We start from the raw sequence: 23,191 nt of genomic DNA on the forward strand, positions 1-23,191 counted from the left end.
GTGGATTGGGGGTCCCTGGCGGATTTCGGGGGCAGTCTGGGCGGATGGGGGGTCCCTGGTGGATTGGGGGTCCCTGGCGGATTTCGGGGGCAGTCTGGGCGGATTGGGGCCCTGGCACATTTCGGGGGGCCGGCCGGGGGTCCCATAATCTGGCGGATTGGGGGGCCCTGGCGGATTGGGGGTCCCTGGCGGATTTCGGGGGCAGTCTGGGCGGATTGGGGGGGCCCTGGCGGATTTCGGGGGCAGTCTGGGCGGATTGGGGCCCTGGCACATTTCGGGGGGCCGGCCGGGGGTCCCATAATCTGGCGGATTGGGGGGCCCTGGCGGATTGGGGGTCCCTGGCGGATTTCGGGGGCAGTCTGGGCGGATGGGGGGTCTGGCGCATTTCGGGGGGCCGGCCGGGGGTCCCATAATCTGGCGGATTTCGGGGGCAGTCTGGGCGGATGGGGGGTCCCTGGTGGATTGGGGGTCCCTGGCGGATTTCGGGGGCAGTCTGGGCGGATGGGGGGTCCCTGGTGGATTGGGGGTCCCTGGCGGATTTCGGGGGCAGTCTGGGCGGATTGGGGCCCTGGCACATTTCGGGGGGCCGGCCGGGGGTCCCATAATCTGGCGGATTGGGGGGCCCTGGCGGATTGGGGGTCCCTGGCGGATTTCGGGGGCAGTCTGGGCGGATGGGGGGTCTGGCGCATTTCGGGGGGCCGGCCGGGGGTCCCATAATCTGGCGGATTTCGGGGGCAGTCTGGGCGGATTGGGGGGGCAGTCTGGGCGGATTGGGGGTCTGGCGCATTTCGGGGGTCCCGCCGCCGGGCGGATTGCAGGGCGGAAGCCGGGGGCTGCCCCTGCCCGGCGCTGCCCCTCGCCCCCCGCCGGCGGCTCGGGGAGGGGCCGCTCCTCCCCGGAATGATGTCAGCCGGCCCGGCTCCGGCCCCCGCTCGCCCTCCCCGGGGAGGAGGCGGCGGCATGGCCCGGGTCGGCCAGGCCGGCGGGGGACGGGGCCGCCCGGGGGCGCAGAGCGGCGGGGCCCCGGGGGCCGGGCCGGCGGCGGGGCGGCGGCTGCTGCTGCTGGTGCTGCTGCCCGGCGAGCGGCGGCGCCGCAGCGGCAGGAGGCGGCGGGGAGGCGGCCGGACCAGCGCCCCGGGGCCCCGGCTCCTGCTGCTGCTGCCGAGCGCCGAGCCCCCCGCCCCCGCCTGGATGGTAACCGGCCCCGGCCCCGCGCCGCCCCCGCGCCGCCCCCTCCCCCCCCGCGGCTGGTGATTTGCACTTGGCTCCTGCTTCTCTGCAACTTCTCTGGACCGCCCCCCCCGCGCCCCCCCCGCGCGAACACGCCGCCCAGATGCGCCCGCCCCGCCGGCTGGGACTGTCGGCCCCGGCACCTGATGGGCGGCGGAGGCGACCTGACCCTGGCCCGGGTGCAGAGCCCCGGGCGGCTTTGAGCGGGGCTCGGGGCCCGCGGCACCAGGCGGCCTGCGGCTTTGGGGACCCCCCCCCCCCCCCCGTTAAGTGGCCTTGGCTCCAAGTTTGGCAAAACAAACTTTGCAGGGCCAGTGGCTCAGTGGAGCCCGGGAGAAGACCCCCCCCCCCTTCCTTTCCCAAGGCCGGTTTGATGTTCTCCATCCAGGAGGGGCTCCCCAGAGGAGGGCTGGCCATGAAGGAAGAGCCCTTGGCCGGTGGGCTAACCGTGAGGTCCTGGATGCAAGGCTCCGGGGTCCTAGACGCCAACACCGCGGCCCAGAGGTAAGGGACCAGCCCGCCCGGCCCGGCCCCCTCCCGGCAAAGCCGTCTGGCAGGAGCCACACCTCAGCTAGCCCATCTCCGGGCTGGGGATGCGGGGCCAGACGGGGCCAGCCTGGCCCTCAGCTTTGTGCCGGGTGTGGAGGAAAGTTCATTTTATTTTCCTTGGCCTCTTTATTGTCTGATGTGGTTGGGGAGGAAGCCCCCAAAGAAGTCGATACGCAGGCAGCCTGGAAGGAGAATTAACTTAGAGGAATTTTAGAGCCCACGTATTTTTGTTCCTAATTCATTTTCTCTCCCCCCCCCCCCCCAAGTTTGGGAGGTTTGCAATTGCCATCGCTGTGTCTGCCGGGCGACGCTAACCCGTGGAAACCTGCTCTGGTTCCGGCGAGAGAGACCTGCACTTTTGGGGGCTCTTCGAGCCGCGTTCGCTGTCAGACCTCGCAGACACAGACGTGCTTTCAGCTGGGTCTCCGGGCAGAATCCTCCCAGTTTAGATTGGAAGCGACGAGGGGGATCCGTTACCGCTGGGGGGGTGGGTCACGGTTGCGTTTCCTTTCCCCGGCGGTTGGAAAGTGTTCTGAGATTTGCCCGTCTGGCTGGAGTGGCCCGGGGAGCCGGCTGCTCCGACATGCAGGAACTGTTGTTCTTTTCCCCGTCTCCTTCTTTGCCAAACACCCACCGTTGTGAAACTTCGGCTGAAAGTTGGTTTCTCAGTTCCTGGCGGGCGAGCGGGCTGGGGTGGGTTTGGTTCTTGTCATTGGTTACCTGGTTCCTGGGCCATGCCCGGCTGGTGGAGTTTGCTGGGGAAATTGAGAAGCGTGACGGGTCACTTGTCAGGTTTCTACTGCTCAGACGCCTCTTGTTGTGGTGTAGAAGGGTTTTGTGTCTGCAGCCGGCCCGACGGCATCCCTGTTAGCTTGTTGCTGTGCCTTGCTGCCCAGAGCTACGTGACCCCCTGGGTCTGTGCGTGGAGGACACTGAGTTTTGCTTCTTCGATTTGCACGGGGGGTGTTATTGCTTGTTGAATGCTCCCAGCGCTTCGATTGCTGCGCTCCTGGAACGGTGACTGTAGCTCTGCTGCACCGAGGGGAACCGAGGTTACGGAATAATGTGCACGAGATACGATGGCGGGGGGGGCATCCTGCTGGATTTTCCCGGGAGCGGGAAAGGGGCCTGAGCAAAGTCCCCTCGCTAGGAGTTCTGTGAACGCTCTAAGGAACGAGGCAGTGAACTGAACCGGCCCGGGGCTCCCTCCGTGCGACGTGTCGGCTTCGGGACTGGGGAGCTCGTCTCCAGCTGCCAAATGGAACAGAAACCGCCAGGGCAGAATCGCGGGGGGTGGCAAAGAGCCACGCAGGTCCGGGCCTGGCAGGGCTGCTCCGTTTGCTCCGGCTCCGAACTCTGCGCCCAGGCTGGTTTTAAGCTTCAGAAGCAAAGGGGCTGAGCAGACCTCGAGCTGTTATGTGTATTTGGGGCTGTAGGTGGCACTCCCCGGGGAGACTCTATTGAAACCCCGTCGTCCTAATGGTACAAAAGTCCCATCTGTCTAATGGTCTCGCTCTCCATCCATCCGCCTCATTCCATCCATCCGTCCGTCCGTCCAACCTTCCGTCCATCTGTCCAACCGTCCATCCATCCGCCTCATTCCATCCATCCATCCATCCGTCCAACCTTCCATCCGTCTGTCCAACCGTCCATCCATCCGCCTCATTCCATCCATCCATCCGTCCGTCCAACCTTCCGTCCATCTGTCCAACCGTCCATCCATCCGCCTCATTCCATCCATCCATCCGTCCGTCCAACCTTCCATCCGTCTGTCCAACCGTCCATCCATCCGCCTCATTCCATCCATCCATCCGTCCGTCCAACCTTCCGTCCATCTGTCCAACCGTCCATCCATCCGCCTCATTCCATCCATCCATCCGTCCGTCCAACCTTCCGTCCATCTGTCCAACCGTCCATCCATCCGCCTCATTCCATCCATCCATCCGTCCGTCCAACCTTCCGTCCGTCTGTCCAACTGTCCATCCATCCGCCTCATTCCATCCATCCATCCGTCCGTCCAACCTTCCATCCGTCCGTCCGTCCAACCGTCCATTCATCCATCCGTCCAACCTTCCATCCATCCACCCATCCATCCTTCCATCCACCTCATTCCATCCATCCGTCCGTCCAACCTTCCGTCCGTCCAACCGTCCATCCATCCATCCTTCCATCCGTCCAACCTTCCATCCGTCCGTCCAACCTTCCATCTGTCCAACCTTCCGTCCATCCAACCGTCCATCCATCCATCCGTCCGTCCAACCGTCCATCCATCCATCCGTCCGTCCAACCTTCCATCCGTCCGTCCGTCCGTCCAACCGTCCATCCATCCGTCCGTCCAACCTTCCGTCCGTCCGTCCAACCGTCCATCCATCCATCCGTCCGTCCGTCCAACCTTCCATCCATCCACCCATCCATCCTTCCATCCACCTCATTCCATCCATCCATCCGTCCGTCCAACCTTCCGTCCGTCCAACTGTCCATCCATCCATCCAACCTTCCATCCATCCATCCAACCTTCCATCCGTCCAACCTTCCATCCATCCTTCCATCCACCTCATTCCATCCGTCCAACCTTCCATCTGTCCGTCCAACCTTCCATCCGTCCGTCCAACCGTCCATCCATCCATCCATCCTTCCATCCATCCACCCACCTCATTCCATCCATCCGTCCGTCCAACCTTCCTTCCATCCGTCCATCCATCCGTCCATCCAACCTTCCATCTGTCCGTCCGTCCAACCTTCCATCCGTCCGTCCGTCCAACCTTCCATCCATCCTTCCATCCACCTCATTCCATCCATCCAACCTTCCATCTACCCATCTCAATCCATCCATCCGTCCATCCATCCACCCCTCTCATTCCATCCCTGAAGATCACACCACACAAAGCAGGGCAATTTAGCGGGACTCTGCCCTCTCGCTCCCCGGGGGTGAGCAGAAACTCCTGCAGCCCAGCCACGGCAGTGGTGTCCGGGGCACGGAGGATACGGCAGAGCTGGCCTTTCGCGGCTGACCTGTGCTAGAGTCCAGGGCCTCGCAGGTGCCCTGCCTTGCCTCGGTGCGGCTGCCCTGCTCCCTGCAGGGCTAGGTCCCTCCCTCGCTCGGGCTGGGGAAGGCTGACCGACAGGAGCATCTTTGATGCCAGGCATCCCGGAGGGCGGGGAAATCCCTCCCTGCGCCGTCAGGCCTGGTGGCTGGGCTTGGCTACAGTCTGCCCACACAGCCCCCGCGGGGGGCGTCCGAGCCTGGAATCGGCCCTGTCGCTCTCTTCTGGCACTTTGGGTCCCCAGCGCAGCTGCCCCTGCCAGGCCCTGCTGGGGGCGTGGGATGGGATCCAGCCCTGGGAAGCTCAGGTTGAAACCCCCACGTGAAAGGGGTCGATTTATCCCCCCCCCCCCGCTCACACTCCTTGCGGTAACAGGCAGGACCGACCCACGTTCACAGGAAGCGGATGACTCCCGAGGGCCCCCCCTTTTCGGGGCTCCCGTGTCCCCTCACCCGACAAAGTTCACTCAGTGAAAGATCTCCCGCCCGGCCGTGTAACCGAACGCTCCCGCCGGGCCAGAGGGTCAGCGTGGGGAGGGTTCCTGCCGCGCAGAAGGCACGTGCCGGCGGATCAGCCCCGGTGTCCCAGTTCAGGCCCATGGCTAATAAGGCTGGTGGGCTGCGCTGGGGGGTGGGAGCTGGGGGAAAGGACCGGACCCCTTCCAGGGAGCCCCCCTTAACGGCGCTGCCCCTCTGGCTCCCCGGGCGTTCGTGCCCGCGGCTCCCTCCCCCGCTGTCGGCCGAGAAGCGCTTTGTGCGCCTGGCTAATTGCGCCCGATGGGGATTTTGTTCCCTGTACATCCGTCAACATCCGTCCCCAGGGCGCTTCCTTCCCCCGGAGCCCCAGGGCTGGGCGAGTCCCGCCCCCGGGCAGGTGAAGAGAATGTTTTACCAGGGCAACACGGCCACTCCCCAGAGCCAGATTTCCAGCCCCGAGGTGGGAGAGACGGGCTCCGTAACCCTTCGCCAGGAGGCGGGGCCTCGGCCTTTCCTGGGGCGCCCCGGGATCCCCGCCTGAGACGATGCACCCCACGGGGGGGGGGGGGGGGCCAGCGGCTGTCTCTTGACGTCAGTGGCCTGGGCCGGGGTGCCGCCGTCGCATCAGTCCCCCCCAGACTGCCTGGGTCCCTGCGCAGCTGCCGTGGGACACGGGGGTGGGCACGGCGGTGCCAGGAAGGGCGGGGGGTGCCCGACTTTGTGGCAGCAGAAGAGCGGCCTGGCAGGCGGAGCGTTGTGAGCAGGGGGGCAGGGAGCAGCTCCCCAGAGCAAAGCACCTTGCAGCCCATTTGAGCCCTGGCACAGATCCTGGCAGGCTGGCCCCCCGGCGTGGCCGCTGCCTGCCCCGGGCAGCTGGGGGGCTGGCTGGGGGACTGGCTGGGGGGCTGGCTGGGGGACTGGCGCTCTGTTGTGCCAGGGGTCGCGCCCGGCGCTGCTCCCGTTACCCCTCCGCGGGGGTGGTTAAAAGCCCTTCGTGAGATCCCCGCCGGCCGACGCAGGATGCTCCCCCCGCGGGCGCCCGGCGGGGCCGTGTGCAGAGCGAGGGGCCCGGGGCCCGGCTCACGGCGGAGGAGCCCTGGCAGTGGCTGGCTGGGATCCTGGTCCCTGGCGGGGCTGGGCGCGGAGGCCGGGGCTTTCCTGGAACAGGCCCTGGCTGCTCTCGCCTGCTAGGAAACACTCCCATTGCCTTTAATAATTCATGGCAGCCGGGCCGGCTCTCAGCCCAGTCCCCCCAGCCCTTCGCCTCCCTCGCTCTGCTCCTTTCCCGCCTGACCCCCGCCCGGCCGTGGGACTGGGGCTGGCAGGGGAGGCCGGGGGGGGCTGGCAGACGTGGCCGGCATGCCAGGAGGGAGCTGGCTGGGGGGGTGGCCGGGCAGGGGGCTGCCCCTGGTGGGGTGGGGGGGGCGTGTGAAAACACACATGTCGGGTTATGGGGCTCTGTGGCTTGGGGAAGGGGGGGTTGGACTCCGGGGTTCTGTTCCCGGTTTTACCATGGATTTGTTTTGGGACGGCCCCTGAGCCACGCCCCTCTCCTTGCCTCAGTTTCCCTGTTGGTACGGGAATGTCACAGGTCCTGGGGCCCTGCGGAGACGGTCAGAGCAGGGCCAACTGCCCAGAACCAGGGCGACTCACAGCCCAAGCCGGGGGGTCCCCCACAAGGCACCAAACCAGCAACAACCACCTGACCAGCACCAAGCCTCCCAAGCAACCCCCCAAGACACCCCAGTGCTCCCTGGGCCCCCCCAGCCTCCTTACACAGGGGAGAGGTTATAACCCATCCCCCACCTGCCCTCAGACACCCCAGTGCTCCCTGGGCCCCCCCAGCCTCCTTACACAGGGGAGAGGTTCTAACCCATCCCCCACCTCCCCTCAGACACCCCAGTGCTCCCTGTGCCCCCCCAGCCTCCTTACACAGGGGAGAGGTTATAACCCATCCCCCACCTGCCCTCAGACACCCCAGTGCTCCCTGTGCCCCCCCAGCCCCCCCTCACACAGGGGAGAGGTTATAACCCATCCCCCACCTCCCCTCACACACCCCAGTGCTCCCTGTGCCCCCCCAGCCTCCTTACACAGGGGAGAGGTTATAACCCATCCCCCACCTGCCCTCAGACACCCCAGTGCTCCCTGTGCCCCCAGCCCCCCCTCACACAGGGGAGAGGTTATAACCCATCCCCCACCTCCCCTCAGACACCCCAGTGTTCCCTGTGCCCCCCCAGCCTCCTTACACAGGGGAGAGGTTATAACCCATCCCCCACCTGCCCTCAGACACCCCAGTGTTCCCTGTGCCCCCCCAGCCCCACCTCACACAGGGGAGAGGTTATAACCCATCCCCCACCTCCCCTCACACACCCCAGTGCTCCCTGTGCCCCCAGCCCCCCCTTACACAGGGGAGAGGTTATAACCCATCCCCCACCTCCCCTCACACACCCCAGTGCTCCCTGTGCCCCCAGCCCCCCCTTACACAGGGGAGAGGTTATAACCCATCCCCCACCTCCCCTCACACACCCCAGTGCTCCCTGTGCCCCCCAGCCCCCCCTCACACAGGGGAGAGGTTATAACCCATCCCCCACCTCCCCTCAGGCACCCCAGTGCTCCCTGTGCACCCCAGCCCCCCCTCACACAGGGGAGAGGTTATAACCCATCCCCCACCTCCCCTCAGGCACCCCAGTGCTCCCTGTGCCCCCCAGCCCCCCCTCACACAGGGGAGAGGTTATAACCCATCCCCCACCTCCCCTCAGGCACCCCAGTGCTCCCTGTGCCCCCCAGCCCCCCCTCACACAGGGGAGAGGTTATAACCCATCCCCCACCTCCCCTCAGGCACCCCAGTGCTCCCTGTGCACCCCAGCCCCCCCTCACACAGGGGAGAGGTTATAACCCATCCCCCACCTCCCCTCAGGCACCCCAGTGCTCCCTGTGCCCCCCAGCCCCCCTTACACAGGGGAGAGGTTCTAACCCATCCCCCACCTCCCCTCAGGCACCCCAGTGCTCCCTGTGCCCCCCCAGCCTCCTTACACAGGGGAGAGGTTATAACCCATCCCCCACCTGCCCTCAGACACCCCAGTGCTCCCTGTGCCCCCCCATCCCCTCCTCACACAGGGGAGAGGTTATAACCCATCCCCACATCTCCCCTCAGACACCCCAGTGCTCCCTGTGCCCCCCCAGCCTCCTTACACAGGGGAGAGGTTATAACCCATCCCCCACCTGCCCTCAGACACCCCAGTGCTCCCTGTGCCCCCCCCTAGCCCCCCCCTCACACAGGGGAGAGGTTATAACCCATCCCCCACCTCCCCTCAGACACCCCAGTGCTCCCTGTGCCCCCCCAGCCTCCTTACACAGGGGAGAGGTTATAACCCATCCCCCACCTGCCCTCAGACACCCCAGTGCTCCCTGGGCCCCCCCAGCCTCCTTACACAGGGGAGAGGTTCTAACCCATCCCCCACCTCCCCTCAGACACCCCAGTGCTCCCTGTGCCCCCCCAGCCTCCTTACACAGGGGAGAGGTTATAACCCATCCCCCACCTGCCCTCAGACACCCCAGTGCTCCCTGTGCCCCCCCAGCCCCCCCTCACACAGGGGAGAGGTTATAACCCATCCCCCACCTCCCCTCACACACCCCAGTGCTCCCTGTGCCCCCCCAGCCTCCTTACACAGGGGAGAGGTTATAACCCATCCCCCACCTGCCCTCAGACACCCCAGTGCTCCCTGTGCCCCCAGCCCCCCCTCACACAGGGGAGAGGTTATAACCCATCCCCCACCTCCCCTCAGACACCCCAGTGCTCCCTGTGCCCCCCCAGCCTCCTTACACAGGGGAGAGGTTATAACCCATCCCCCACCTGCCCTCAGACACCCCAGTGCTCCCTGTGCCCCCAGCCCCCCCTCACACAGGGGAGAGGTTATAACCCATCCCCCACCTCCCCTCACACACCCCAGTGCTCCCTGTGCCCCCCCAGCCTCCTTACACAGGGGAGAGGTTATAACCCATCCCCCACCTGCCCTCAGACACCCCAGTGCTCCCTGTGCCCCCAGCCCCCCCTCACACAGGGGAGAGGTTATAACCCATCCCCCACCTCCCCTCAGACACCCCAGTGTTCCCTGTGCCCCCCCAGCCTCCTTACACAGGGGAGAGGTTATAACCCATCCCCCACCTGCCCTCAGACACCCCAGTGTTCCCTGTGCCCCCCCAGCCCCACCTCACACAGGGGAGAGGTTATAACCCATCCCCCACCTCCCCTCACACACCCCAGTGCTCCCTGTGCCCCCAGCCCCCCCTTACACAGGGGAGAGGTTATAACCCATCCCCCACCTCCCCTCACACACCCCAGTGCTCCCTGTGCCCCCAGCCCCCCCTTACACAGGGGAGAGGTTATAACCCATCCCCCACCTCCCCTCACACACCCCAGTGCTCCCTGTGCCCCCCAGCCCCCCCTCACACAGGGGAGAGGTTATAACCCATCCCCCACCTCCCCTCAGGCACCCCAGTGCTCCCTGTGCACCCCAGCCCCCCCTCACACAGGGGAGAGGTTATAACCCATCCCCCACCTCCCCTCAGGCACCCCAGTGCTCCCTGTGCCCCCCAGCCCCCCCTCACACAGGGGAGAGGTTATAACCCATCCCCCACCTCCCCTCAGGCACCCCAGTGCTCCCTGTGCCCCCCAGCCCCCCCTCACACAGGGGAGAGGTTATAACCCATCCCCCACCTCCCCTCAGGCACCCCAGTGCTCCCTGTGCACCCCAGCCCCCCCTCACACAGGGGAGAGGTTATAACCCATCCCCCACCTCCCCTCAGGCACCCCAGTGCTCCCTGTGCCCCCCAGCCCCCCTTACACAGGGGAGAGGTTCTAACCCATCCCCCACCTCCCCTCAGGCACCCCAGTGCTCCCTGTGCCCCCCCAGCCTCCTTACACAGGGGAGAGGTTATAACCCATCCCCCACCTGCCCTCAGACACCCCAGTGCTCCCTGTGCCCCCCCATCCCCTCCTCACACAGGGGAGAGGTTATAACCCATCCCCACATCTCCCCTCAGACACCCCAGTGCTCCCTGTGCCCCCCCAGCCTCCTTACACAGGGGAGAGGTTATAACCCATCCCCCACCTGCCCTCAGACACCCCAGTGCTCCCTGTGCCCCCCCCTAGCCCCCCCCTCACACAGGGGAGAGGTTATAACCCATCCCCCACCTCCCCTCAGACACCCCAGTGCTCCCTGTGCCCCCCCAGCCTCCTTACACAGGGGAGAGGTTATAACCCATCCCCCACCTGCCCTCAGACACCCCAGTGCTCCCTGGGCCCCCCCAGCCTCCTTACACAGGGGAGAGGTTCTAACCCATCCCCCACCTCCCCTCAGACACCCCAGTGCTCCCTGTGCCCCCCCAGCCTCCTTACACAGGGGAGAGGTTATAACCCATCCCCCACCTGCCCTCAGACACCCCAGTGCTCCCTGTGCCCCCCCAGCCCCCCCTCACACAGGGGAGAGGTTATAACCCATCCCCCACCTCCCCTCACACACCCCAGTGCTCCCTGTGCCCCCCCAGCCTCCTTACACAGGGGAGAGGTTATAACCCATCCCCCACCTGCCCTCAGACACCCCAGTGCTCCCTGTGCCCCCAGCCCCCCCTCACACAGGGGAGAGGTTATAACCCATCCCCCACCTCCCCTCAGACACCCCAGTGCTCCCTGTGCCCCCCCAGCCTCCTTACACAGGGGAGAGGTTATAACCCATCCCCCACCTGCCCTCAGACACCCCAGTGCTCCCTGTGCCCCCAGCCCCCCCTCACACAGGGGAGAGGTTATAACCCATCCCCCACCTCCCCTCACACACCCCAGTGCTCCCTGTGCCCCCCCAGCCTCCTTACACAGGGGAGAGGTTATAACCCATCCCCCACCTGCCCTCAGACACCCCAGTGCTCCCTGTGCCCCCAGCCCCCCCTCACACAGGGGAGAGGTTATAACCCATCCCCCACCTCCCCTCACACACCCCAGTGCTCCCTGTGCCCCCCCAGCCTCCTTACACAGGGGAGAGGTTATAACCCATCCCCCACCTGCCCTCAGACACCCCAGTGTTCCCTGTGCCCCCCCAGCCCCACCTCACACAGGGGAGAGGTTATAACCCATCCCCCACCTCCCCTCACACACCCCAGTGCTCCCTGTGCCCCCAGCCCCCCCTTACACAGGGGAGAGGTTATAACCCATCCCCCACCTCCCCTCACACACCCCAGTGCTCCCTGTGCCCCCAGCCCCCCCTTACACAGGGGAGAGGTTATAACCCATCCCCCACCTCCCCTCACACACCCCAGTGCTCCCTGTGCCCCCCAGCCCCCCCTCACACAGGGGAGAGGTTATAACCCATCCCCCACCTCCCCTCAGGCACCCCAGTGCTCCCTGTGCACCCCAGCCCCCCCTCACACAGGGGAGAGGTTATAACCCATCCCCCACCTCCCCTCAGGCACCCCAGTGCTCCCTGTGCCCCCCAGCCCCCCCTCACACAGGGGAGAGGTTATAACCCATCCCCCACCTCCCCTCAGGCACCCCAGTGCTCCCTGTGCCCCCCAGCCCCCCCTCACACAGGGGAGAGGTTATAACCCATCCCCCACCTCCCCTCAGGCACCCCAGTGCTCCCTGTGCACCCCAGCCCCCCCTCACACAGGGGAGAGGTTATAACCCATCCCCCACCTCCCCTCAGGCACCCCAGTGCTCCCTGTGCCCCCCAGCCCCCCTTACACAGGGGAGAGGTTCTAACCCATCCCCCACCTCCCCTCAGGCACCCCAGTGCTCCCTGTGCCCCCCCAGCCTCCTTACACAGGGGAGAGGTTATAACCCATCCCCCACCTGCCCTCAGACACCCCAGTGCTCCCTGTGCCCCCCCATCCCCTCCTCACACAGGGGAGAGGTTATAACCCATCCCCACATCTCCCCTCAGACACCCCAGTGCTCCCTGTGCCCCCCCAGCCTCCTTACACAGGGGAGAGGTTATAACCCATCCCCCACCTGCCCTCAGACACCCCAGTGCTCCCTGTGCCCCCCCCTAGCCCCCCCCTCACACAGGGGAGAGGTTATAACCCATCCCCCACCTCCCCTCAGACACCCCAGTGCTCCCTGTGCCCCCCCAGCCTCCTTACACAGGGGAGAGGTTATAACCCATCCCCCACCTCCCCTCACACACCCCAGTGCTCCCTGTGCCCCCCCAGCCTCCTTACACAGGGGAGAGGTTATAACCCATCCCCCACCTGCCCTCAGACACCCCAGTGCTCCCTGTGCCCCCCCCCAGCCCCCCCCTCACACAGGGGAGAGGTTATAACCCATCCCCCACCTCCCCTCAGACACCCCAGTGTTCCCTGTGCCCCCCCAGCCCCCCTCACACAGGGGAGAGGTTATAACCCATCCCCCACCTCCCCTCAGACACCCCAGTGCTCCCTGTGCCCCCCCAGCCTCCTTACACAGGGGAGAGGTTATAACCCATCCCCCACCTCCCCTCAGACACCCCAGTGCTCCCTGTGCCCCCCCAGCCCCCCTTACACAGGGGAGAGGTTATAACCCATCCCCCCTCCCCTCAGACACCCCAGTGCTCCCTGTGCCCCCCCAGCCCCCCTTACACAGGGGAGAGGTTATAACCCATCCCCCCTCCCCTCAGACACCCCAGTGCTCCCTGTGCCCCCCCAGCCCCCCCCCTCACACAGGGGAGAGGTTCTAACCCATCCCCCCAACTCCCAACAGGTTCTCCCAGTCCCAGAGGACCAATGGATACCTCGCTGGGCCCGCCCTTTAGCATCAGACATGGAGAAGTTTGGAAGGAAGGAAGGTTGAGAGTGACGCTGTTAAGGGCATCGCCCCGCACATACCAATGCAAAGTTGCTGGTGGCACAGGTGGGCCCATGTGCTGCAGCGCAGCCTCTGTCCGGAGGGGTCCTCGGTTCCAGCAGAGCCCCTGCGGGCTTGTCGGAGAAGCACTGCTGGGCGCTGGACCGGCCCCCTCTCTCCACAGGCTGGCTGAGCTGCTGGTGTTTCCCAGGGTCTGTCTACACTAGTTGGAACTAGGGTGGTTAATGTAGGCAACCGAAGTTGCAAACGAAGCCCGGGATTTAAATATCCCAGGCTTCATTTGCATCTTGCCGGGTGCCGCCATTTTTAAATCCCCGCTAGTTCGGACTCCGTGCCCGCGGCTACACGCGGCATGGACTAGGTAGTCCGGGTTAGGCTCTCTAATTCGAACTACCGTTACTCCTCGTTCCAAAAGACAGTCCCATGAGCAAACGGCTGTGGGATCGTCGACCAGCTTTAACATCCCTAGTGCAGACGCGCTGTGATCCGGGCCGGCCCAGGGTCACCAGCGAGGGCACCTCACCCTCGGGGTGTTCGCGTGTCCCTCAGGCTGTGTCTAACCCTAAACCCGACCTCAAAATAGGTGACAGTACCCCGCGCTCCCACCCTGCAGCCCTGGGGCCCCCCGCGCTCCCACCCCTCAGCCCTGCCCCCCACAGCCCTGCCCCCCACAGCCCTGGGACCCCCCGCGCTCCCACCCCTCAGCCCTGCCCCCCACAGCCCTGTCCCCCACAGCCCTGTGACCCCCCGCGCCCCCACCCCACAGCCCTGTCCCCCACAGCCCTGTGACCCCCCGCGCCCCCACCCCTCAGCCCTGCCCCCCACAGCCCTGTCCCCCACAGCCCTGTGACCCCCCGCGCCCCCACCCCTCAGCCCTGCCCCCCACAGCCCTGTCCCCCACAGCCCTGGGGCCCCCCGCGCTCCCACCCCTCAGCCCTGCCCCCCACAGCCCTGCCCCCCACAGCCCTGGGACCCCCCGCGCTCCCACCCCTCAGCCCTGCCCCCCACAGCCCTGTCCCCCACAGCCCTGGGGCCCCCCGCGCTCCCACCCCTCAGCCCTGCCCCCCACAGCCCTGCCCCCCACAGCTCTGGGGCCCCCCGCGCTCCCACCCCTCAGCCCTGCCCCCCACAGCCCTGCCCCCCACAGCCCTGGGGCCCCCTGCGCTCCCACCCCTCAGCCCTGCCTCCCACAGCCCTGGGACCCCCCTCGCTCCCACCCCTCAGCCCTGCCCCCCACAGCCCTGGGACCCCCCTCGCTCCCACCCCACAGCCCTGCCCCCCACAGTCCTGGGACCCCCCGCGCTCCCACCGCTCAGCCCCCACCTCCCACAGCCCTGGGACCCCCCTCGCTCTCACCCCTCAGCCCCCACCTCCCACAGCCCTGGGACCCCCCTCGCTCTCACCCCTCAGCCCCCATCTCCCACAGCCCTGGGGCCCCCCTCGCTCCCATCCCACAGCCCAGACCCCCCACAGCCCTGGGAACCCCCACGCTCCCACCCCACAGCCCTGGGACCCCCCTCGCTCCCACCCCACAGCCCCAGCCCCCCACAGGGCAACTAAATGATTAGGGGTTTGGAATGGGTCCCATATCAGGAGAGGTTAAAGCGACTGGGACTTTTCAGTTTAGAGAAGAGGAGACTGAGGGGGGATATGATAGAGGTCTATAAAATCATGAGTGGTGTGGAGAGGGCCGATAAAGAAAAGTTATTTATTAGTTCCCATAATAGAAGAACTAGAGGACACCAAATGAAATTAATGGGTAGCAGGTTTAAAACTAATAAAAGAAAGTTCTTCTTCACACAGCGTGTTGTCAACCTGTGGAACTCCTTGCCAGAGGAGGCTGTGAAGGCTAGGACTATAATAGAGTTTAAAGAGAAGCTGGATAAATTCATGGAGGTTAGGTCCATAAAAGGCTATTAGCCAGGGGATAAAATGGTGTCCTTGGCCTCTGTTTGTCAGAGGCTGGAGAGAGATGGCAGGAGACAAATCGCTTGATCATTGTCTTCGGTCCACCCTCTCTGGGGCACCTGGTGCTGGCCACTGTCAGTAGACAGGATACTGGGCTAGATGGACCTTTGGTCTGACTCAGTACTGCCGTTCTTATGTTCTTATGTTCACAGCCCTGGCACCCCCCTCGCTCCCACCCTGCAGCCCCCACCTCCCACAGCCCTGTGACCCCCCTCACTCCCACCCCGCAGCCCCACCCCCCACAGCCCTGGGACCCCCTTGCTCGCACCCCACAGCCCCTGCCCCCCACAGCCCTGGGACCCCCTTGCTCCCACCCCACAGCCCCCACCCCCACAGCCCTGGCACCCCCCTCGCTCCCACCCCACAGCCCCTGCCCCCCACAGCCCTGGGACCCCCTTGCTCCCACCCCACAGCCCCCACCCCCCACAGCCCTGGCACCCCCCTCGCTCCCATCCCACAGCCCCTGCCCCCCACAGCCCTGGGACCCCCCACGCTCCCATCCCGCAGCCCCCACCTCACACAGCCCTGGGACCCCCTTCACTCCCATCCCGCAGCCCCACCCCCCACAGCCCTGGGACCCCCTTCACTCCCATCCCGTAGCCCCACCCCCCACAGCCCTGGGACCCCCCTCGCTCCCATCCTGCAGCCCCCACCTCCCACAGCCCTGGGACCCCCTTCACTCCCATCCCGTAGCCCCACCCCCCACAGCCCTGGGACCCCCTTGCTCGCACCCCACAGCCCCTGCCCCCCACAGCCCTGGGACCCCCTTGCTCCCACCCCACAGCCCCCGCCCCCCACAGCCCTGGCACCCCCCTCGCTCCCACTCCACAGCCCCTGCCCCCCACAGCCCTGGGACCCCCTTGCTCCCACCCCACAGCCCCCACCCCCCACAGCCCTGGCACCCCCCTCGCTCCCACTCCACAGCCCCTGCCCCCCACAGCCCTGGGACCCCCTTGCTCCCACCCCACAGCCCCCACCCCCCACAGCCCTGGGACCCCCTCGCTCCTGCCCTGCAGTCCCCTGGATTTCTGCAGTGAGCAGTGCTTTTCTGACAGGTCTAAGCCAGCTGATTGGTTTCTATGGTGACCTGCCCCAGGCCTGGCCGGCTGGGCTCTGTCCTTGGGGCTGGCCCGGCCCTTTGCAGCAGGGCCGAGAGGTGGCGCCGTGTTCCTGGCTGCGCCCGCCTGCTCTGAAATATCCCCAGAGACGGGGATTCCACAACCCCCCGGGCAATTGATCCCTGTTTCACCCCCCGACAGGCAGGAAGTGTTTCCTAATGTCCAACCTAAACCTCCCTGGCTGCAGTCTAAGCCCCTTGCTGCCTGTCCTGTCCTCAGAGGCCGAGGGGAACAATTTTTCTCCTTCCGCCGTGTTACTTGTTACTCCTTGTAGGTACTTGAAAGCTGCTGCCCTCTCCGGCGTCTCTTTTCTAAACAAGCCCAGTTCTTTCAGCCGTCCTTCGTAGCTCCTGTTCTCTGGACCGTTCATCATCCTTGTTGCTCTTCTCTGGACCCTCCAGTTTCTCCACATCTTTCCTGAAATGCGGAGCCCAGAACTGGACACGAGACTCCTCGGGTCTGTCCACACTGCCAGCCTAGTTCCAACTAGGGTGGCTAATGTCGGCATTCGAAGTTGCAAACGAAGCCCAGGATTTAAATATCCCAGGCTTCGTTTGCATCTTGCCGGGCGCCGCCATTTTTAAATCCCCAGTCGTGCGGACTCCGTGCCCGCGGCTACACGCCGCACGGAGTAGGTAGTTCGGGTTAGGCTCTCTAATTTGAACTACCCTTACTCCTCGAGAGCGGCAGTGTAGACATACCCCTCCTGAGGCCTAACCAGCGCAGAGCAGAGCGGAAGAATGACTCCTCGTGTCTTGCTCACAACACTCCTCTTAATGCAGCTCAGAAGCACGTTTGCTTTCTTTGCAACAGCGTCACACTGCTGACTCATGTTCAGCTTGTGATCCACTATCACCCCTAGATCCCTTTCTGCCGGACTGTCCTCCTTCCTAGACAGTCGCTTCCCGTTCTGTGTGCCTAAGCGGAGCACTTTGCATTTGTCCTTATTCAACTTCATCCTGTTTCCCTCAGACCATTTCTCCAGTTTGGCCAGATCCTTTTGAATTCTGACCCGTCCTCCAGAGCAGTCGCAACCCCTCCCAGCTTGGGATCATCTGCAAACTTACTAAGCCTCCTCTCTATGCCGATATCTAAATCGTTGATGAAGATATTGAACAGAGCCGGTCCCTAACCAGACCCCTGTGGACCCCCCTTGGTATGTCCTACCAGCACCTGGGAACCGTTAATAACGACTCTCTGAGAACGGTTCTCCAGCCTGTCATGCACCCACTTTATGGGAGCTCCGTCTAGCTTGTGTTTCCCTAGTTTATTCATAAGAAGGTTGTGCAAGAGCGTGTCAAATGCCCCACGTAAGGCTAGGTATCCCACGCCCACCGCTTCCGCAAGACGTGTTCTCCTAGGATGTATTTAGTTCTTTGGCATCCTCCTCTGAGCTGCTGTGCACTGCAGGCCTAGATCCAGGGTCGGATCCTGTCCTGGGCCAGTGGGGTGCGTGGCAGTCGCGCCGGAGGTACCGGAGAACGGCGTTCACCTGGTGGCAAGTGGGCGTGTGGGATCGCTGCACTGCGGCGCCCTGGCCGGCCTGTTTGGCTTGGCCGTGTGCCTGGAGGGTTCGTGACACGACCTAGTCTCTGAATAGGGCTCATCTCTCCTTCCTGGAGTCTCCATCCCGGGGTGGGGGGTTGGCAGCCCCGGGCAGAGCCAGGCAAGGGGGCGAATGCAGCAGCTGGTTTGGTTGTGAATCTTGCTGTGGGGTTTTGCTCACAGCTCCTGCCCCTGGAGGCAGGGCCCTGTCACAAAGCCAGTGTCCGGCTGTCCCCAGGCAGACAGCCCCAGCAGCCTGGCCCCAGCGCCATCTGTGGGCGTGCAAACCGGGGGGCCTGGAGTTTTGGTGCCCGACTTGGGCCGTTTGAATGCTGGCTCTTGTCGGCACCCCCCCCCTTCCCCCACGGGGGGCCTGCCGCTGACCGGGAAGTAGCCAGAGACTTGCGCTGAGACCAGCCGGATCCCAGGGCTCTGCGATCGGCGAGCGGGCTCCGTTCCTTCCACACTCACCTCTCGCCCTCCCTTCCTCGGGCGAGCAAACCTGGAGGGTTTAGAAGCTAACGGACCGGCCCTGGGCGAGGTCTGCGTCGCGGGGGGGCTGGTCCTTTGGGACCGGGAGACCCGGCTGGGATGAGGAGGGTCCACGACCTCTCATCCGTACGAGCAGCGGGGCTGGCGGGGGGCTGGCGTGTCTGTGGGGATTGCTTGGGGGCTCCGTGGTCGCCGGCGCGGTGAGAGATGCGCCTCATGAGTTTGGCTCTGGCTGGTTTCTAAGCAATTCGCCCGGGACCAGCTGCCCTCAGAGCGCGGCTGCTGGCAGCGGCACAGTCGGCAGGATCCACCGGGCCGGGCGAGAGCTTGGGGCCAGGACCCCCCGCTCTCCAGCCGCAGGCTGGGCACTGAGCGTCGAGCTGGCTACAGAGCCGCTGGGTGAGCGAGCGCCGGCAGGAGGGGCGGGGCCCCCGGGCCCTGGGAGGGCGTGTTCAGAAAAGGGGTCCCCGTCGGGAAGGCAGAACCGCGAGTCTTGCTCTTGGTCAGGGAGCAGCAGCCCGCACCCCGGCCCACGGGCGCCGCGGAAGGGCTCGGGAGGCGGGGGGCAGCAAACAATTCAGCTTCTCTCTGCCCGACCTCTCTTGCCACTGGCACCCATCAGGGGCGCGCGTCACCCGCAGCACACGTGGCTCACCGTGGCCCGTGGCCGGGCGGCCCGCTTCCGCCCACGCTGATGTGCCTAGTGGTGTGGCCAACGTGCCGGGCGCGTGCAGCGAGGGGCGGGCTGATCGCACCCAGCACTGACCCGCTGGCGCACGTTCTGGGTGCGCACGTTTGTCCCGGGCGCCCGGCGAGGCTCCCGCCATCTTGCGGCCCAGGGAGAGGAGGGAGGCCGCTCTTGTGGCCCACTCGCTGGCCCCGCTTGCCCAGTGCCGGCCTGGGCGCCGGGCGCCGGCTGCGGCTCTCAGCGTGGTTGAGCCTGGGCCGCCGAGCTGGGGAATGTGGGGAAGGCCGTGGGGCGTGCAGCGGGGCGTGTGTACCCAAGGGGGCGTGTGGGGCGCTCCCGAGAGCGGCGCAGGGACCTGGCTGCTCCCAGCCCGCGGCTCCTTCGCGTGAGGCCACAGAGCACGGGGGCTGCGCCGCGCTGGCCAGCAGGTCCTCCGGCACCCCGCGCCCCTGCGTCCCCCCAGCCAGGGGAGGGCGAGCGAGCACCGGTCTCGGCTTCCCAGCCCCGGGTCAGTGTACCCCTCCACGCTCCCCCCTCGCCCCAGGCCGGGCCCTGGGAGGGAGGAAAGGTGCAAACCTGGCACCTGCCCACTCACGGCATGATCGCCACCCGCCAATCACCAGCTGTCCGCAGACCCCTCCCCAGGCCTGCCGTGGAGCAGGCCGCGGCACCAGGGCCAGCCGCCCGCCCGGCTGCAGCCTCGTGGCAGGGGACTCTGCTCTCTGAGCTCACCGGCCGGGCCACCCTCCTGCAGGACAGCTGCGGCAGGGGCTGGCCACCACCTCACCAGGATTCCCGCTTGGCTTTTCCCACCCGAGCGGGATGAATTTTGGTATGTACACCAAGGTGGGGGGGACCGTGCGAGAGGGAGGGGCCGTGCGAGAGGGAGGGGCCGTGCGAGAGGGAGGGGCCGTGCGAGAAGGAGAGGGCATGCGACACGGAGGGGTCGGGACCAAGGAGTTGTGAGCGTGGGAGGGGCTTAGGGTTGGGGCAGAGGGTTGGTGTGACGTTGCGTCCTGTGTTCCCTCTGGCGTTGCGTTCCCTGGTCACTTTGTTGTGTGTGTGTTTCTGCTGTCCTGCGCTGCTCTGCAGTAAATCTCTGTGTGTGCCTCAGTTTCCCCGGGCACTGCAGCGCTATGTGGACGAGGAGGGGAGGCTGGGCAGGCTGGGCACGACTCCCTGGGGAAGGATGTTCAGTCTCCCGTCCTGAGGCCCAGGTGAGGCAGGTAACACCTGGGGCCTGGAAGCAGGACAAAGCAGGAGGGGGGGCGGCCTGGGGGCTGGGAGCAGTGGGGAGGGGAGGGGGGGAGTTAGTTTCTGTGCTGGCTGGGGGAGAAGGGAGCCCAGCTGGCCTGGGGGGCCGGGGCAGGGGCCCAGAGCTGAGGCTCTGCCCCCCCCCCCCCCCAAGCTGGGCTGCACTGGCGGCTCCTGGCTCCTGGCACAAGTCTGGGCTACGCTGGGTCCCTGGGAACCAACAGCCCTTCTCTTCTACCTGCCGCCGGAGAGTCCCCTCTGGCTGTGGGTGGGGGTGTAGGGATAGGGACAGGGCTGGGCCGGGGGGGCAGGGCCTGAGGGGCAGCGCAGAGGGGGGCAGCCGGGGGCCAGGGGGGAGCAGGGCCTGAGGGGCAGCGCAGAGGAGGCAGCCGGAGGTCGGGGGGCAGGGCCTGAGGGGCAGCGCAGAGGGGGCAGCCGGAGGTCGGGGGGCAGGGCCTGAGGGGCAGCGCAGAGGGGGGCAGCTGGGGGCCGGGGGAGCAGGGCCTGAGGGGCAGCGCAGAGGGCGGCAGCCGGGGGCCGGGGGGCAGGGCCTGAGGGGCAGCGCAGAGGGGGCCAGCCGGGGGCCGGGGGGAGCAGGGCCTGAGGGGCAGCGCAGAGGGGGCAGCCGGGGGCCGGGGGGGCAGGGTCTGAGGGGCAGCGCGGAGGGGGGGCAGCCGGGGGTCGGGGGGGCAGGGCCTGAGGGGCAGCACGGAGGGGGCAGCCGGGGGCCGGGGGGGCAGGGTCTGAGGGGCAGCGCAGAGGGGGGCAGCCGGGGGTCGGGGGGGCAGGGCCTGAGGGGCAGCATGGAGGGGGCAGCCGGGGGCCAGGGGGGCAGGGTCTGAGGGGCAGCGCAGAGGGGGGCAGCCGGGGGTCGGGGGGCAGGGCCTGAGGGGCAGTGCGGAGGGGGCAGCCGGGGGCCGGGGGGGCAGGGTCTGAGGGGCAGCGCAGAGGGGGGCAGCCGGGGGTCGGGGGGCAGGGCCTGAGGGGCAGTGCGGAGGGGGGCAGCCGGGGGTCGGGGGGCAGGGCCTGAGGGGCAGTGCGGAGGGGGGCAGCCGGGGGTCGGGGGGCAGGGTCTGAGGGGCAGCGCAGAGGGGGGCAGCCGGGGGTCGGGGGGCAGGGTCTGAGGGGCAGCGCGGAGGGGGGCAGCCGGGGGTCGGGGGACAGGGCCTGAGGGGCAGCATGGAGGGGGCAGCCGGGGGCCGGGGGAGCAGGGCCTGAGGGGCAGCACGGAGGGGGCAGCCGGGGGTCGGGGGACAGGGCCTGAGGGGCAGCACGGAGGGGGGCAGCCGGGGGCCGGGGGGGGCAGGGCCTGAGGGGCAGCACGGAGGGGGCAGCCGGGGGACCGGGGGGCAGGGCCTGAGGGGCAGCGCGGAGGGGGCAGCCGGGGTCAGGGGGCAGGGCCTGAAGGGCAGCGCAGAGGGGGGCAGCCGGGGGTCGGGGGGCAGGGCCTGAGGGACAGTGCGGAGGGGGCAGCCGGGGGTCGGGGGGCAGGGCCTGAGGGGCAGCGCAGAGGGGGCAGCCGGGGGTCGGGGGGCAGGGGCCTGAGGGGCAGCGCAGATGGGGCAGCCGGAGGTCGGGGGGCAGGGCCTGAGGGGCAGCGCAGATGGGGCAGCCGGGGGTCGGGGGGCAGGGCCTGAGGGGCAGCGCAGATGGGGCAGCCGGGGGTCGGGGGGCAGGGCCTGAGGGGCAGCGTGGAGGGGGGGCAGCCAGGGGCCAGGGGGCAGGGCCTGAAGGGCAGCGCAGAGGGGGGCAGCCGGGGGGTCGGGGGGCAGGGCCTGAGGGGCAGTGCGGAGGGGGCAGCCGGGGCTGGGGCGGCAGAGACCTGCGAGGGGCAGTGCAGGGCGGCCAGGGCAGGTGGGGGAGGCGGGCAGAGCCGGGGGGCACAGCCCGGCGGGGGTCCCGCGCTCTCCCGGCACTCAGAGCCCTGCGCTCCCCTTTGCAGCGGGGTGGGCCTGGCCCGCGCCCACTTCGAGAAGCAGCCGCCCTCCAACCTGCGGAAATCCAACTTCTTCCACTTCGTGCTGGCCATGTACGACCGGCAGGGGCAGCCCGTGGAGATCGAGCGCACCGCCTTCATCGACTTCGTGGAGAAGGACAGGGTGAGAGCCCGCCCCCTCTGTGTGCTCAGCCCCGCCCCTCCTGGGCCACGCCCCCCTCTGTGCCCGGCCACGCCCCTGCCTGGCTCCCATTGCATGGCTGGCCCCGCCCCCTCTCTGTGCCCAGCCCCGCCCCTCCTGGGCCACGCCCCCCTCTGTGCCCGGCCACGCCCCTGCCTGGCTCCCATTGCATGGCTGGCCCCGCCCCCTCTCTGTGTCTGGCCCCGCCCCTTCTGGGCCACACCCCCCTGCTTGGGTCCCACTGCATGGCTGGCCCCGCCCCTTCCCTGGGCCACACCCTTTCATTGGGCCCAGCCCCCTCCCTGCTTCCTGCCCTATGACCAGCCCCGCCCTGGCTTCCAGCTGGGGGGCAGCAAGGAGGGGGCACGGGGCAGCGGGGGGCTCGGGTCCCAGTGACCAGCCAACGCCCGACCTGCCATCTCCCCCCCAGGAGCAGAACGGTGAGAAAACCAACAACGGCATCCACTACCGCCTGCAGCTGCTGTACAGCAACGGTTAAAGGGGGCGGGGGCGGGGCTGCGGGACCAGGAGGTTTGGGGGCGCTGGGCCGGGGACCCCAGCACCGTGTGACCCAGTCCCCAGCCCAGCGCGCCCGGTGCCAGCTCCCCCCGTGTGTCCTGCGTCCAGCTGGGGCCGGACAGGCCCCCTGCCCCACATCCACCTGCCGAGCGGCACCTTCGCGGGCAGCTCCTCTCCCCGGACTGTCGCCTGCAGCTGCAGGAGAAATAGCCTGGGCAGGTCCTGGAGCATGTGCGCTTGCAGGTGGCAGAGGCTGTGGGGCGGCAGTGTGGGGGCAGAGGCTGTGGGGCGGCAGTGTGGGGCAGGAGCTGTGGGGTGGCAGTGTGGGGCAGGGCAGGGCTGGCAGGGGCTGTGGGGTGA

At 67.2% G+C, this 23,191-nt stretch overlaps 1 protein-coding gene across 1 annotated transcript; it reads left to right on the forward strand.

Moving 5' to 3' along the window:
• Positions 1-924: 924 nt before the first annotated feature.
• LOC142829728 (transcription factor COE3-like) lies at positions 925-22,988 on the forward strand. The gene is made up of 4 exons (XM_075931123.1): positions 925-1,194; positions 1,619-1,734; positions 22,138-22,294; positions 22,743-22,988. The coding sequence occupies exons 1-4, from the start codon at positions 961-963 to the stop codon at positions 22,809-22,811; spliced, it is 576 nt and encodes a 191-aa protein (XP_075787238.1). The 5' UTR covers positions 925-960; the 3' UTR covers positions 22,812-22,988.
• Positions 22,989-23,191: the final 203 nt, after the last annotated feature.

The sequence above is a fragment of the Pelodiscus sinensis genome, chromosome 5 (genome assembly GCF_049634645.1).
Source record: "Pelodiscus sinensis isolate JC-2024 chromosome 5, ASM4963464v1, whole genome shotgun sequence".
Lineage (NCBI taxonomy): Eukaryota > Metazoa > Chordata > Testudines > Trionychidae > Pelodiscus > Pelodiscus sinensis.

Coding starts and splice junctions, on each gene's coding strand:
- LOC142829728 (XM_075931123.1), top strand. CDS start 961: ATGGCCCGGGTCGGCCAGGCCGGCGGGGGACGGGGCCGCCCGGGGGCG. Junction 1,195..1,618: donor CCCCCGCCCCCGCCTGGATG/GTAACCGGCCCC, acceptor TTCTCCATCCAG/GAGGGGCTCCCCAGAGGAGG. Junction 1,735..22,137: donor GCCAACACCGCGGCCCAGAG/GTAAGGGACCAG, acceptor TCCCCTTTGCAG/CGGGGTGGGCCTGGCCCGCG.